The following is a 12,977-nucleotide window of genomic DNA, read 5'->3' as shown; positions in this document are numbered from 1 at the left end:
CTTCCATTAAAGTCACTATGCCTTTACTACATGTTTGTTTAATCTCGGTATTTATACATTCTATTACCAAGGAGCCTATGCATAACTCCCACTATATTCTTAAATCCTATTCTATTTTTAAATTCTATCTCTAAAGTCTCCACTGCCTGCTAGTCTCTCGTTACATTCTCAGAGAAGTAATCTCATCCTTAATCATTAAGGTTACTCCTCCCCGAAGACTAGAAGCTAGTGCACAGATACAAAAGGCAATCTAAAAGGCTAACAGAAAGTTGGCCTTATCTCGAGAACGCCACAATTTAATGGGAAAGAAGTTAAGCTTCAGGGGATCTGGGGAATTAATGGTGAAGTTGGAGAGTCAGTGATGAGGTGGGGTGAGTCGGTGCTGGGCTGGGGGGGAGCAGTTGATGGTGAGGTGGGGGAGTTGGTGGTGAGCTGGGGTGAGTCAGTGCTGGGCTGGGGGGGAGCAATTGATGGTGAGGTGGGGGAGTTGGTGGTGAGCGGGGGTGAGTCAGTGCTGGGCTGGGGGGGAGCGGTTGATGGTGAGGTGGGGGAGTTGGTGGTGAGCGGGGGTGAGTCAGTGCTGGGCTGGGGGGGAGCGGTTGATGGTGAGGTGGGGGAGTTGGTGGTGAGCAGGGGTGAGTCAGTGCTGGGCTGGGGGGGGAGCGGTTGATGGTGAGGTGGGGGAGTTGGTGGTGAGCTGGGGTGAGTTAGTGCTGGGCTGGGTGGGAGCAGTTTATGGTGAGGTGTGGGAGTTGGTGGTGAGCGGGGGTGAGTCAGTGCTGGGCTGGGGGGGAGCGGTTGATGGTGAGGTGGGGGAGTTGGTGGTGAGCAGGGGTGAGTCAGTGCTGGGCTGGGGGGGGAGCGGTTGATGGTGAGGTGGGGGAGTTGGTGGTGAGCTGGGGTGAGTTAGTGCTGGGCTGGGTGGGAGCAGTTTATGGTGAGGTGTGGGAGTTGGTGGTGAGCTGGTTAAGTCTACAGTGAACTTGGTGATTTGGTGGGGAGTTACTGTGGGTTGACGGTGAGCTGGGCTGCACCATGTCTGGATGGGATGAACCTGTTGCACCTTTGCTTTTCTTTGTCACATGCTCTCCATTTCAAATCTGCCATCATTAACACACCTCTCCAAACAGCCTAACCTCAACTCATCCATTCTCTCCAATCAGCTCCTAAATTTACTGGTTCTTGATGATGTTGTTTTCACCTCCCTGCTACATGTCTATCTCTACCAACCTTCCACTCCAAATCATTACAGATTCTTGGTTCATCCTTGACACTGCTCCAAGACTGCTCTGACGAAGATCATGAATGACCTTCTGTGACCAATTCACCCTCCTTGTCCTCACCAAGAAGGTATAGCTCAACCATGCCATACTCCTCCATTGCCTTTCCTCTGCTGTCTGGAAAGGGCTGCTCTTGTATGGTCCCATTCCTGCCTGTCTGTAAACCATCAGCAAATCTTCCCACCCCTACACCATCATCTCAGGGTTCACCAAGGCCACTTCTACTTTCTTATGTACATCCTGGCCCTAGGTGACATGAACCACAGACATGGGGTCAGTGTCCATTCGTATGTGATGACACCTAGGTCTACATCTCCAACATTCCCCTTGACCTCATATGCATGCCCATGCTGTCTGTCCGTCTGTCTATCTGACATTGACTCATTGATAGGTCAAAATTTCCTCAAAGGTAACATCAGTTACCACACCCATCATTGACTCCATCCCCAGGCATCTGTTTAGACAAGGAAAATCTCCGTGTCCTGTTCAACCAACAGCTGAGGTTAACCCACATATCTTAACCATCACTTACTTCCACTTCATGTCACCCACCTCCTCTTAGTAGACCAGAAGGATGAAGTTGGAATTTTAGTCCTCTGACTTATATGCCAATAACTTACACTTTTACAGCAAATCATCCTAAAGTCCTTTACAAGGTGTGGATGGAAGTAGGACACTGAGCAGGAATTGGAAAAGTTAAGGGAAGGTGAAGGAGAAAAAGGACTGGTTAGTTCAGATGGTTAGAATGCGGTGTTTAATAACACTGACAGTGTGAGTTCAGTCCCCGTAGCAGCTGAGGTAGCTCTTGGGACTTGCTTCTTCTCTTTACCCCATTGTGATATCATTGCATCATTGAAAGGCTGCTAGAGATAGAGATGTGTGGAGAGCCACGATTAGCAACCTTCAGACCAACCAAAGTTACATGAAAAAAGAGAGAGAGGGAGAAGATGGAAGATGGAAATGCATACTCCAGTTTCCAGCCTTGGGTGTTGCAGAAGATATGAGGTTAGTTATTTTTAGCGATGTTTCACATGCCAATCTTCCAGTTGGATATTCTAGCACAGTAGGGTTTATCATATTCTTGGTTGGAAAGAATACTAAATGTTGTCCATTAGCCTGGGAAGTGAAAAAAATAAAAGGGTATTTCAGAGCACCTTAGCTGCTGAAACACTGGCATTAATCGAAGAGGGAGATATGGGGGTGTATTTATCTAATATACTGAAGGAAACACTATACAAGGGGCAGTATGAAAAAAATTTGCCCACTTTTGGATAACCGTTCTCTTTGGGACAATGTTCATTCGACAGTGGGTGTCAATGAAAAAAGGTTGAGTATTGACCTTGCTAGCATAAAGGAAATGTTGGAAAGAAGAGAGATTTCAAAATAGAATGGGTGGATGCATGTCACCAATTGTCAGGCTGTTTGACAAAGCGAAGTGCTTGCTCCAAGAGATTGTTAGATGTTGGAAGAGGGACACTTTGTGAGAATGAATGAGAATGACAGTATGGAAACCTGATATTTTCTTTGCTTTGTAATTATTTCTATATGGTAAAGAAGAGAAAAAAGATTGTTTAAAGAAGGGGGAATGTGGGATCTAATAATGGTTGGTTATCATATAATGTGAGACATAGAAGATGGAAAGATACATATAAATTTGTTTCTTTTCGGTTGAAAGATTGTTCTCAAGTTTTCAAAAAGTTTTAATTTAAAAGAAAAGATGGGGATCTGTCAATGTCTTGCTAGCTGCATTATTAAGGTTTAATGGCAATTACATTGTTAAACAGGTGATGGGTTTTTGTACACCTATGAAACTGGGACACTGGGGGATTGGAGTAGTGTTGACTGTGCACTAAGTCATAAACTCTCTCCAACAAAGAAAGCAGCTGTGTCTCAGTTTTAACTTCACCAACCAGTGTGGATGAATTAACAGTAGGGATGGCAAAGGACCTGGAACTGCACTGTTTCCACAGCAGGGGATTCACATTACATTTCATAAAATTGTGCCAGTTTGTTCCTCATCACTGTCAACGAACTGTAATCGTTTCTTACCACTTCCAGTCCCAGTACTGTCCCACGCAGAGAACCATACCTCAGCAGTCTCAGTCCACCAGCATTGGTTGCCACATTCCCGCCAATATGACAACTACCTTTCGACCCCAGGTCAAGGGGCATGATAAAATCTCGTTCCTCAAGGTAATTGTTCAAGTTTTCCAAAATGCAGCCAGCCTGGCAGCTAAGCACTCCTGAAAGCACAGATTTACAGAGACACAGGAGTTTGACATTGATCCCTGTTCTGATAGTTTCTCCCAAATGTTTTATCCCATATTTCCTCCTCTCCTGAATGTGCTCTCCAATTACTGCGAATAGATTCCTTTCAGAGCCTTGCCCAAATGATCCTTTATCATATGACTGCTGACAAAGGATTGGAAGTCAACACAGCCACACTTGATCCCTTCTCTGCACTTTCCAGAAGAAATCACAGGGCAGAATTCAACAGATGTGTCTTCTCCCTTTCTGGCCAGGGGATACTGAGGCCCTAACTCAACACCCACCTTATGTAATTGGGGTTTAATGGTAATTCTGGAGCTGGACAATGAATCCTGTCATTAATGTTTTCATGACAAGGGGAGTGTCACTGCAATTGGGAAAGGGAGAATCACATTGTGAACAAGTAGGTGGGATCACTCACAACATTCAACATTCTAGGAATAACAGCAGTTACTCTTGGGCTTGCTCAAGGGTTGAATGTTGGGAATTATTTGCTGTTGAGGTGCTAATATTTCTACGTACAACTGAGAGCAAAGAAAGTTGTTCTTACCAGAGTTAGTGTTGAAACTGATGATGTTGTCCATCTGAGCAGTGGAAACAATTATCTCATCGAACACTGGTACACTCCCTCCCACCAATCCAGTGTTGCCCCCCTGAGGATTCACAGCCAGATTCCGATCATTACAGTATCTTAAGAAAGCAAACAGTTTACTGTCAGAGCCAATACAATGCTGTCGTTCCAAAGTAGCTGGTTCCATGTTGAAGAGGGTTAGAGCTCAGAAGGAGCTTTGGGAGTATTAGTGCCAATCTCACAGTGATTGTTAGTGCCAATCATACCCCAAGCTTAATGCTAATCATGTACCATTTTCATAGAATTATAGAATGATTACAGCATAGAAGGAGGTCATTCAGTCCACTGTGTCTGTGCCAGCTCTCAGCAAGAGCAACTGATCTAGTCACAGTCCCCCACCTTTTCCCCGTTGCCCTACAAATGATTAATTGTTAGTTAGTATTATTAGTATTTATAAACAGCTAGTTAGACTGTGAGTATTAATCCCAATCACATCAAATATCCAAAGTATGTATTCCATCCTTACCCTGCTTTATCCTGTGCAGGGTGCAACCCATAGAAAGCCTCGGGCATTCTTGTAATTCACACAGGCCATGTTTTTATTGTGTATGCAATATGATCAGCTTGGGACACTGTACATACAATATAAACTGGCCCTGGACCTTGTGTGCCTCTGGAATTCAGCCTGTGAGTAACAGAAACGTGAAATGAAAGGATGATTAAAGGTGCAATACCTGAGAATCTGAGAAACCTCTTCTGTTGTCTGAGGTCGCAGTAACACCTGGCTGCAGCCTGCAGTTACAAACAAATTTAACAGTCATTAGTTACTCATTGATCAATAATAAATGAATCACATAATAACAAATCACTATTATCAGCATTTTCAGTAATCTTCAGATTATAAAATATCACCCTCTAATGCTAGTTAGCAACACACAGCCTGCTCCCAGTCTTTCTGGTTGAAACTGCACCTCCCTAATCAAATCATCTACAGGTATGATTCAGTATCAAGGTTTACTGAATACACAGAAATAATCTGAGATAAAGTTAATGATTCCAGGCAGTAACTGGAATACAATATATGAACCATCCATAAGATCGCAGATTGTAACTCACTTCAGAAGAACTACTATTCTATGTAAAAACCATCTGAATATCTTGATTAGATCCCAGACTGCAGCTCACTCCCGTGTGTCTGATATACTTTATACATAAATTCCCCAAGTCCCTGAATTAAATTCCAGCCTGTAACTCACTTATGTATCCATTAATCTCCATCTAAACTCCCCAAATCACACGATTAGATTCCAGCCTGTGACAAATCTCTAGTTCATGGATCATGTTAAGATTTTAGAGGTGATGTTTAGTTCTGGGAAGATTGTTGTTGTGAAGATAAGGTAACTAAAATGCCGGGCTTTAGAAATTGCCAGAACACCTAAAAGAAAGTGGAAGTTCAGAAGGTTATCCATGTTTGTTTAATAGAGTCAGAAGAGGTGAACCATAAAACAGTAAGTGGGCTGGCTCACTTAGCTGGAGAACTGGAGACACGATGTCGACACTGCTTGCAAAGAAGTGCAACCCAAAGAATGTTTTGTTTTGGGAGTTAAAGCTAAATTAGTTTAAAAGCATTCAGTGAACCCTGAAAGGCTAAGTCGTCATACAGATGGATGGATCTTAAGAAGGTTCTCTGGTTCCAATTTATCTGTGTGTTTGTTGAGAGAGGAGATTGGTTGCAGTTTGGACCTTGTGTGGTTTACAGCTCACAGAGAAGCCCTGAGAGCTGTTAGCAGGCTCCAGGCAGTTAGGCCTCAGTCCAAGGGAGCTGAGAAAGTGACGGAAGGTTGCTGGTTCCATGTTGAAGAGAGTTAGGGCTCCGAAGAAGCCCTGGAAGCCATTAATAGCTTGGTGCAGCTAGGGGACTGGCAGTCAGCAAAACCCAGGGGCAACGCCAGCGTAGTGATGAGATTTTGTGACCCACTATGGTCACTGACATCTGGGTAGGTTGCTAAGGAATCCAGGGCATCTCTCTTGGTCACTTAATGTGCAGTGTGGCGTGTTTGGTCACAGTTTGCCTGTTAATTTATATTTACCTCGTGTTAATTCTGATTGTTAGAGTATAAGACAGATGTTATAAATTATTTTACTTTTATGACTTTGTAAAATTTATGTTGCTTTTTAAAGCTGTGTAATCTTGTGGCTTTATTCTCCCAGTGAGTAGCTGGGGTTTCAAACTTTGAATACTTTGAACAAAAAGTTATCCAGTCCCTAACCGGATCATAACAAGGCTGTAACTCACTCTCAGGGTATCTGTTATTCTATACATAAACTAGCCAAATTCTTCAACTATATTTCAGTCTGTAACATACTCCTGGTCATCTGTTATTATAAATTCCGCAAAAATCACTTGATTAGATCACAGCCTACAATCATTCCCAGTTATCTATTATTTTATACAAAAACTACCCAAACCCCTCAATTAAATTCCAGCCAATAACTCACTCTCAGGTATTTTTAATTTTAGGCAGAATAGCTGAGATTTTACCAGCCCTGTGGAGGCAGGCTGAGAGGTGGGTGCGCTGTAAAATGGCAGTGGAAGGACAGCCCGACCTCTTCCAGCCACCATGGGATATTCTGAAAGACAGGAATAGCACCAGCTCAGCATGTTACCAGTATCGGAATGGACCCCCCGCCACGTGAGGAGCCCGCCATGTAGATTGGAATGGGTTTGTCGGGGGGGGGGGGGTGACCTCACAGGGGCTTCATATCCCATGAAGGGACCCCCACCCCCCACTGTTGCAATGCCTGCCCCTGCCAATCCAACACCACCACTGGAGGGCTCATTCCTTTGACTGATGGGACCTGCCAGCCTGTTTTGGGCACATTAAAAATCATTCCCTCCAGCCCTTTGACGGTGCCTCACCATGAAGACGCCCCCTCCTTCTCCCTACAATTTCAGGCATGGCCACTTATAATGGTTGTACTGCCAGTGCTCCAGAGCTGCTGATCCTTCCAATTGGGCCACCAGTTCGGAGAGGCAGGCCACTGTACTGAATGGCACGACGGTACTGGCAGCAGCTTAATTGGCCACCGTCAGAAAAACCCTCTCCACAGTCCCGCCATTCCCCTACACCAGTTCAGGACCCGCACTTGGTCCCAGCAACAGGACCCACATTGTGCTGGTAAAAATTTTGCCAAAGTACTTGAATCTTGTGATTAGTTACAATGGCTTTGCAGTAGCTGCAGAATTACCCTCCCTACTGATTTTGAGTTAGTACTGCGGGCACAGCATCAGCTAACTCTTACATTCTCTCTTTCTTCCATCCCTTCATCCTCCCGTCATTAGTTCCGATGTTCAGTTTCCTTGTGTCCCATGTGTTAGGTTTTCATGACTTGTCCAGCTGCCCTCCTGTGCTCTGCAATGCAGCATCATACAGCTCTGTTCAAACGGTGGCAGAGCCTTCAGCTACTAGCCCCACCCCACCCCCAAACCCTCTCCTCTCCTCCCTCTGCCAATAAAAATGGACTAAAATCCTGCCTTTTCAGCAAAACTGCCAGTCACACTTTTTGCCCATTCATGGCTCAGGCTTAGCTCCCTTACCCTCATTGCGAAGCAGCTTTTTTATATGTTCAAGGCATTGTATTACTGAAAGTTGTAGTTCCTGATGCTTCCATCATTCAATAGATACTTTGCTTAGATAACAACCTGTAAGTCACCCTTGGGCATCATTTATTCCACACATAAACAACTCAAACCCTACATTAAATTTCGATACAACACAGTGAAAAGTCAGATGGAAGACTTACTTGGCACACAGGAAAAGCTCAGGATATCTCCCCCTCTACACAGAGAAGTGCCTGATCTTCACCATCCACCATCCACCCATGGCCAAGTTAACTTTAAGACCGAGAATTTACCCATGGGACAAATTATGAGATCATCCTGTTTCCTCACGCTTTGGGATCCCCATATCTTACCTGAACATAAGAACATAAGAAATAGGAACAGGAGTAAACCATTCGGCCCTTCAACCCTGCTCCGCCATCCAATAAGATCATGGCTGATCTTCTTGCGTTTTGATTTCCACTTTCCCATCTAACTTCAATAACCTTTGATTCCCTTGCCTAACAAGAATCTATCTACCTCTGCATTAAAAATATTCAATGACCCTGACTTCACCACCTTCTGAGGCAGAGAGTTCCAAAGTCACACAACCCTCTGGAAGAAAAAAATTCTCCTCATCTCTGTCCTAAAAGGGTGACCCCTAATTTTAAGAGTTATGGACTCACCCACAAGAGGAAACATCCTTTTAAGTCCACCTTGTAAGGGCCATTCAGGATCTTGTATACTTCAATCAAATTAGCCCTTACTCTTCTAAACTCTAGTGGAAACAAGTCCAGTATTGGTCAACCTTTCCTGATAAGCCAGCCCACTCATTCCAGGTATCAATCTAATAAACCACCTTTGAACTGTCTCAAATGCATTTACATCCTTTCTTAAATAAGGAGACCAAAACTGCACATTGTATTCGAGATGTGGTCTCACCAATGCCCTGTATAACTGAAGCATAACATCCTTACTTTTATAAAAACAAAAAAACTGCGGATGCTGGAAATCCAAAACAAAAACAGAATTACCTGGAAAAACTCAGCAGGTCTGGCAGCATCGGCGGAGAAGAAAAGAGTTGACGTTTGAAACATCAACTCTTTTCTTCTCCGCCGATGCTGCCAGACCTGCTGAGTTTTTCCAGGTAATCCTTACTTTTATGTTCAATTCCCTTCATAATAAAGGATAGCATTCCATTAACCTTCTTAATTACTTGCTGTACCTGCGAACTAACTTTTTGTGACTCATAAACTATAACACCTAGATTTCTCTGCACCCTTCTCCATTTAAGTAGTACTCTGCTTTTTTGTTCTTCCGCCAAAATGAACAGCTTCACATTTTCCCACTTTAAACTCCATTTGCCAGATCTTTGCCCACTCACTCAACCTACCTATATCCATCTACAACCTCCTCATGTCCTTTTCTCTACATACTTTCTTACCTATCTTTGTGTCATCTGCAAATTTGTGTCATCTACAATACCATATCTTCACTCCCTTCATCTAAGTCATTGATGCAAATCGTAAAAAGTTGAGGCCCCAGTACAGATCCCAGTGGGGCTCCACTCGTCACATCCTGTGAATCAGAAAAAGCACCATTTATGCATACTCTCTGCTTTCTGCCAGCCAGCCAATCTTCTTTCCATGCTAATATGTCACCCCCTAAACCATGCGCTTTTATTTTCTGTAATAACCTTTGCTGTGACACCTTATCAAATGACTTCTGGAAATCCAAGGACAGTACATCTACCTGCTCCCCTTTAGTTAACCACGGATGGTGCGTCCTCCCCCTAGAATTTTCCTTTATAATAGGAATGTACTTATTCTAAATACTCTGAAATATCCCCTTAAATATCTGCCACTGCTCCTCTATTGATCTATCCTCTAGCCTAGTTTCCCAGTTCAATTCAACTAGCTCAGCTTTCATCCCCGCATGGTTGCCCTTACTTAAGTTTCAGATACTAGTCTTAGACCCAACAGGAAATGCAGTTACTCCTTCAAAAAACGCCAATAAATTGGTTAAATATGATTTTCCTTTCACAAAACCATGCTGACTCTTCCAGATTGCCTTGAGCTCTTCTAAGTGCCCAGCTATAATCTCCTTACTGATCGATTATAATAACTTCCCCAGGATAGACATCAAGCTAACTGGCCTATAGTTTCCTGTTTTCTACCTCCCTCTCTTCATGAAAAGAGGTGTCATATTTGCTACTTTCCAAATTGATGGATCCTTTCCAGAATCTAGCAAATTTTGGAAAGTTAACACCAGCACATCGACTACTTCATTAACCACCACTTTTAAGACCCTAGGATGTGGTCCATGGGGACCCGGAGATTTGCCAGCCCGCAGCTCCAACAATTTGCTCAGTATTGTTTCCCTAGTGATTTCAATTTCACCAAGTTACTTTCTCCCGTTCACCCTGTAATTTGCAGCTATTACTGGAATGTTTTTTGCATCCTCTATAGTGAACACAGAAGCAAAATATTTGTTAATTTCTTCCCCCATTTCCTTATTATCTACTATTAACTCCCCATTGTCACTCTCTAGAGGATCAACACTCACTTTACTTACTCTTTTCCTTTTTAAGTACTTGTAGAAACTCTTGCTATCCATTTTTACATTTCTAGCTAGCTTCCTCTCATTCTCTAATCTCTTTCTCCTGATTAACCTTTTAGTCATTCTCTGCCATTCTTTATATTCTGTCCAATCATCTGTCCTGCCACTCATCTTTGCAGAGTTGTATGTTTTTTCCTTAAGTTTGATGCTTTCCTTAACTTCTTTAGTTAACCGCAGATGGTGGATCTTCCTCCTAGAATTTTTCATTATATTAGGAATGTACTTATTCTGAATAATCTGAAATATCCCCTTAAATGTCTGCCACTGCTTCTCTATTGATCTATCCTCTTGCCTAGTTTCCCAGTTCACTTCAACTACCTCAGCTTTCATCCCCACATAGTTGCCCTTATTTAAGTTTAAGATACTAGACTTAGACCCAACAGGAAATGCAGCCCTACCTCGCAATGTCTGCAGCCAGTCTACATTGCTTGCTTCCAGAATATCGGGATCAGTCACCACACGACCAGGCAGCAGACTATCAAAGAACATCATGTCTTCTGTCGTGACAGCAGCAAACCCTAACCGTTGGACATTGTATCGCACATGCGTGAACTCCGCATCTTGACTCCTGGATCTAGTGGTCCAGTGGAATTGCCTCCTCCTTGCCTGCAGCTGGCCATTGTGTTTGCTGATAGTGGGTGGCAGAGGGAGATGAGCTGAAGATGCCCTGGATTTTCTGCCATAGAGAAGCAACCACTTTTTGAACAGAACTCTATGACGCTGCATTGCAGAGCACAGGACAGCTGGACAAGTCATGAAAACCTAACACATGGGAGATAAAGAAACAGATCATGAGAACCTAATGACGGGAGGATAGAGGGATAGCCCAAGAATCTAACTGGGGAAGGGATGAGGGACAATTCATGAAAAATCTAATGACAGGAGGATGGAGAGCTAGGCCATGATATCCATGATATCCTAGTCATAGAAACATAGATATTTACTGAACAGGAGCACATTCAGCCCATCAAGTCTATGCAGGATAAAGAGCTACCGGTCTAATCCCCATATCTAAATGTGTTGATGATGCAAAGCTAGGTGGCATTGTAGACTGTGTAGATGAAAGTGTAAAATTACAAAGCAATGTTGGTAGATTGTGAATACGGAAAATGGATTGCAATGTTTGCAAATGTGCAATCTTCCTCTTCAGGCCTAAAAAGAACAAATCAAATGGTGAAAACCTAGAAACAGTGAGGGTCCAAAAAGAATTGAAAGTCCTGGTACAAAGATCATTAACATGACATGAACAGGTACAGAAAGTAGTCAGAAAGGCTAATGCAATGCTGGCTTTTATATCTAGAGGACTAAATTTCAAGGGAGTAGAAATCATACATTAGTTATACAAAGCCCTGGTCAGACCACACTGGAGCAGTTCTAGGCAGCTTTGGAAGGATGACTCAGCCTTGGAGGAAGTGCAATGTTGATTTGCCAGGATGATACATGGACTCAGAGATAAAAACAAAAAAACTGCGGATGCTGGAAATCCAAAACAAAAACAGAATTACCTGGAAAAATTCAGCTGCCAGACCTGCTGAGTTTTTCCAGGTGATACGTGGACTCTCTGGGTTAAATTGAGGAGAGATTACACAAACTGGTGTTGTATGCCCTGGAATTTAGAAGATCCAAATTCTCAGGATATTAGGTTAGCCAATTCATTGGAAGAAACAATTTTCACTGGTTGGGGGTCTCAGCCTATGGGGTCAGAGTGTAAAAATTAGAGTCAGATCTTTCAGGAGTGACATTAGGAAACACTTCTACACATAAGGGATGGTAAAAGATTGGAGCTTTCTTCCACAATGGCAACTAAGGCTGGATCAGTCTTAGATCTGAGATTGTTTTTTGTTAACCCCAAAGGTATTGAGAGATAAAGGTGGAGTGAGGTGGTCCCAGGTGGGGCAGCAGCTTTGAGGGGCTGAATGGCCTCCTCCTGTTCCCATTGTGACGACTGGAGCACGTAGGAACAGGGCCAGGGGAATCTGCAGCCCGGCAACCCGGGCCTGGAGGCCAGGCGCTGGGGACAGGCCCTGCTGGAGCCGGGAGCCGGGAGCCGGGAGCCGGGGCCTCCCCGCCTCCTCCCCTCACCCCCTCACGCTCGGCTCCGCTCTCCTTCCTGCCGCTCCGGACCCCGGTGACTCCCACAGCCGCCAGCGGGGGTGAAGGGGAAGGATTCCCGGAAATGCCGAGCGGACCGGCGCCTACCCGAGTCAGAATCGAGCCCGGGGCCTGAGGACCGCCTGAGATTGGAGAGGGGGCGGGGAGAGAGGGGAATGGGGAGGAGGAGGGGGGGAGGGGAGGGGAATGAGGGGAGGAGGGGGAGGGGGCGGGGAAGGAATGAGGAGGGGGAGGAATGAGGAGGGGAGGGAAGGGGGAGGAATGAGGAGGGGAGGGGAGGGAAGGGGGAGGAATGAGGAGGGGGAGGGGAGGAATGAGGATGGGGAGAGGGAGGAATGAGGAGGGGGAGGAATGAGGAGGAGGGGGAGGGGGAGGAATGAGGAGGAGGGGGAGGAATGAGGAGGAGGAGGAGGGGGAGGAATGAGGAGGAGGGGAGGAATGAGGAGGAGGGGGAGGAATGAGGAGGAAGGGGAGGAATGAGGAGGAAGGGGAGGGGGAGGAATGAGGAGGAAGGGGAGGGGGAGGA

The 12,977-nt window shown here is 44.7% G+C and overlaps 1 protein-coding gene across 7 annotated transcripts in view; it reads right to left on the bottom strand.

Annotated features, from left to right (window-relative positions):
- The window catches only part of d2hgdh (D-2-hydroxyglutarate dehydrogenase), a 44,236-nt gene extending 31,621 nt beyond the window's left edge, over positions 1-12,615 (bottom strand). The window contains exons 1-5 of one of the 7 annotated variants that reach the window (XM_041217238.1): positions 12,539-12,615; positions 10,738-11,101; positions 4,854-4,911; positions 4,099-4,238; positions 3,330-3,523 (exon numbers count right to left, since the gene is read on the bottom strand). In XM_041217238.1, the coding sequence (XP_041073172.1) occupies positions 3,330-3,523; positions 4,099-4,238; positions 4,854-4,911; positions 10,738-11,095 (750 nt within the window). In that variant the 5' untranslated portion in view covers positions 11,096-11,101; positions 12,539-12,615. The other 6 variants (XM_041217220.1, XM_041217229.1, XM_041217256.1 and 3 more) reach the window with 6 other exon arrangements.
- Positions 12,616-12,977: the final 362 nt, after the last annotated feature.

This window comes from Carcharodon carcharias, chromosome 2, assembly GCF_017639515.1.
Source record: "Carcharodon carcharias isolate sCarCar2 chromosome 2, sCarCar2.pri, whole genome shotgun sequence".
NCBI classification, from domain to species: Eukaryota; Metazoa; Chordata; class Chondrichthyes; order Lamniformes; family Lamnidae; genus Carcharodon; species Carcharodon carcharias.
This window is presented reverse-complemented; position numbering and strand designations above follow the sequence as displayed.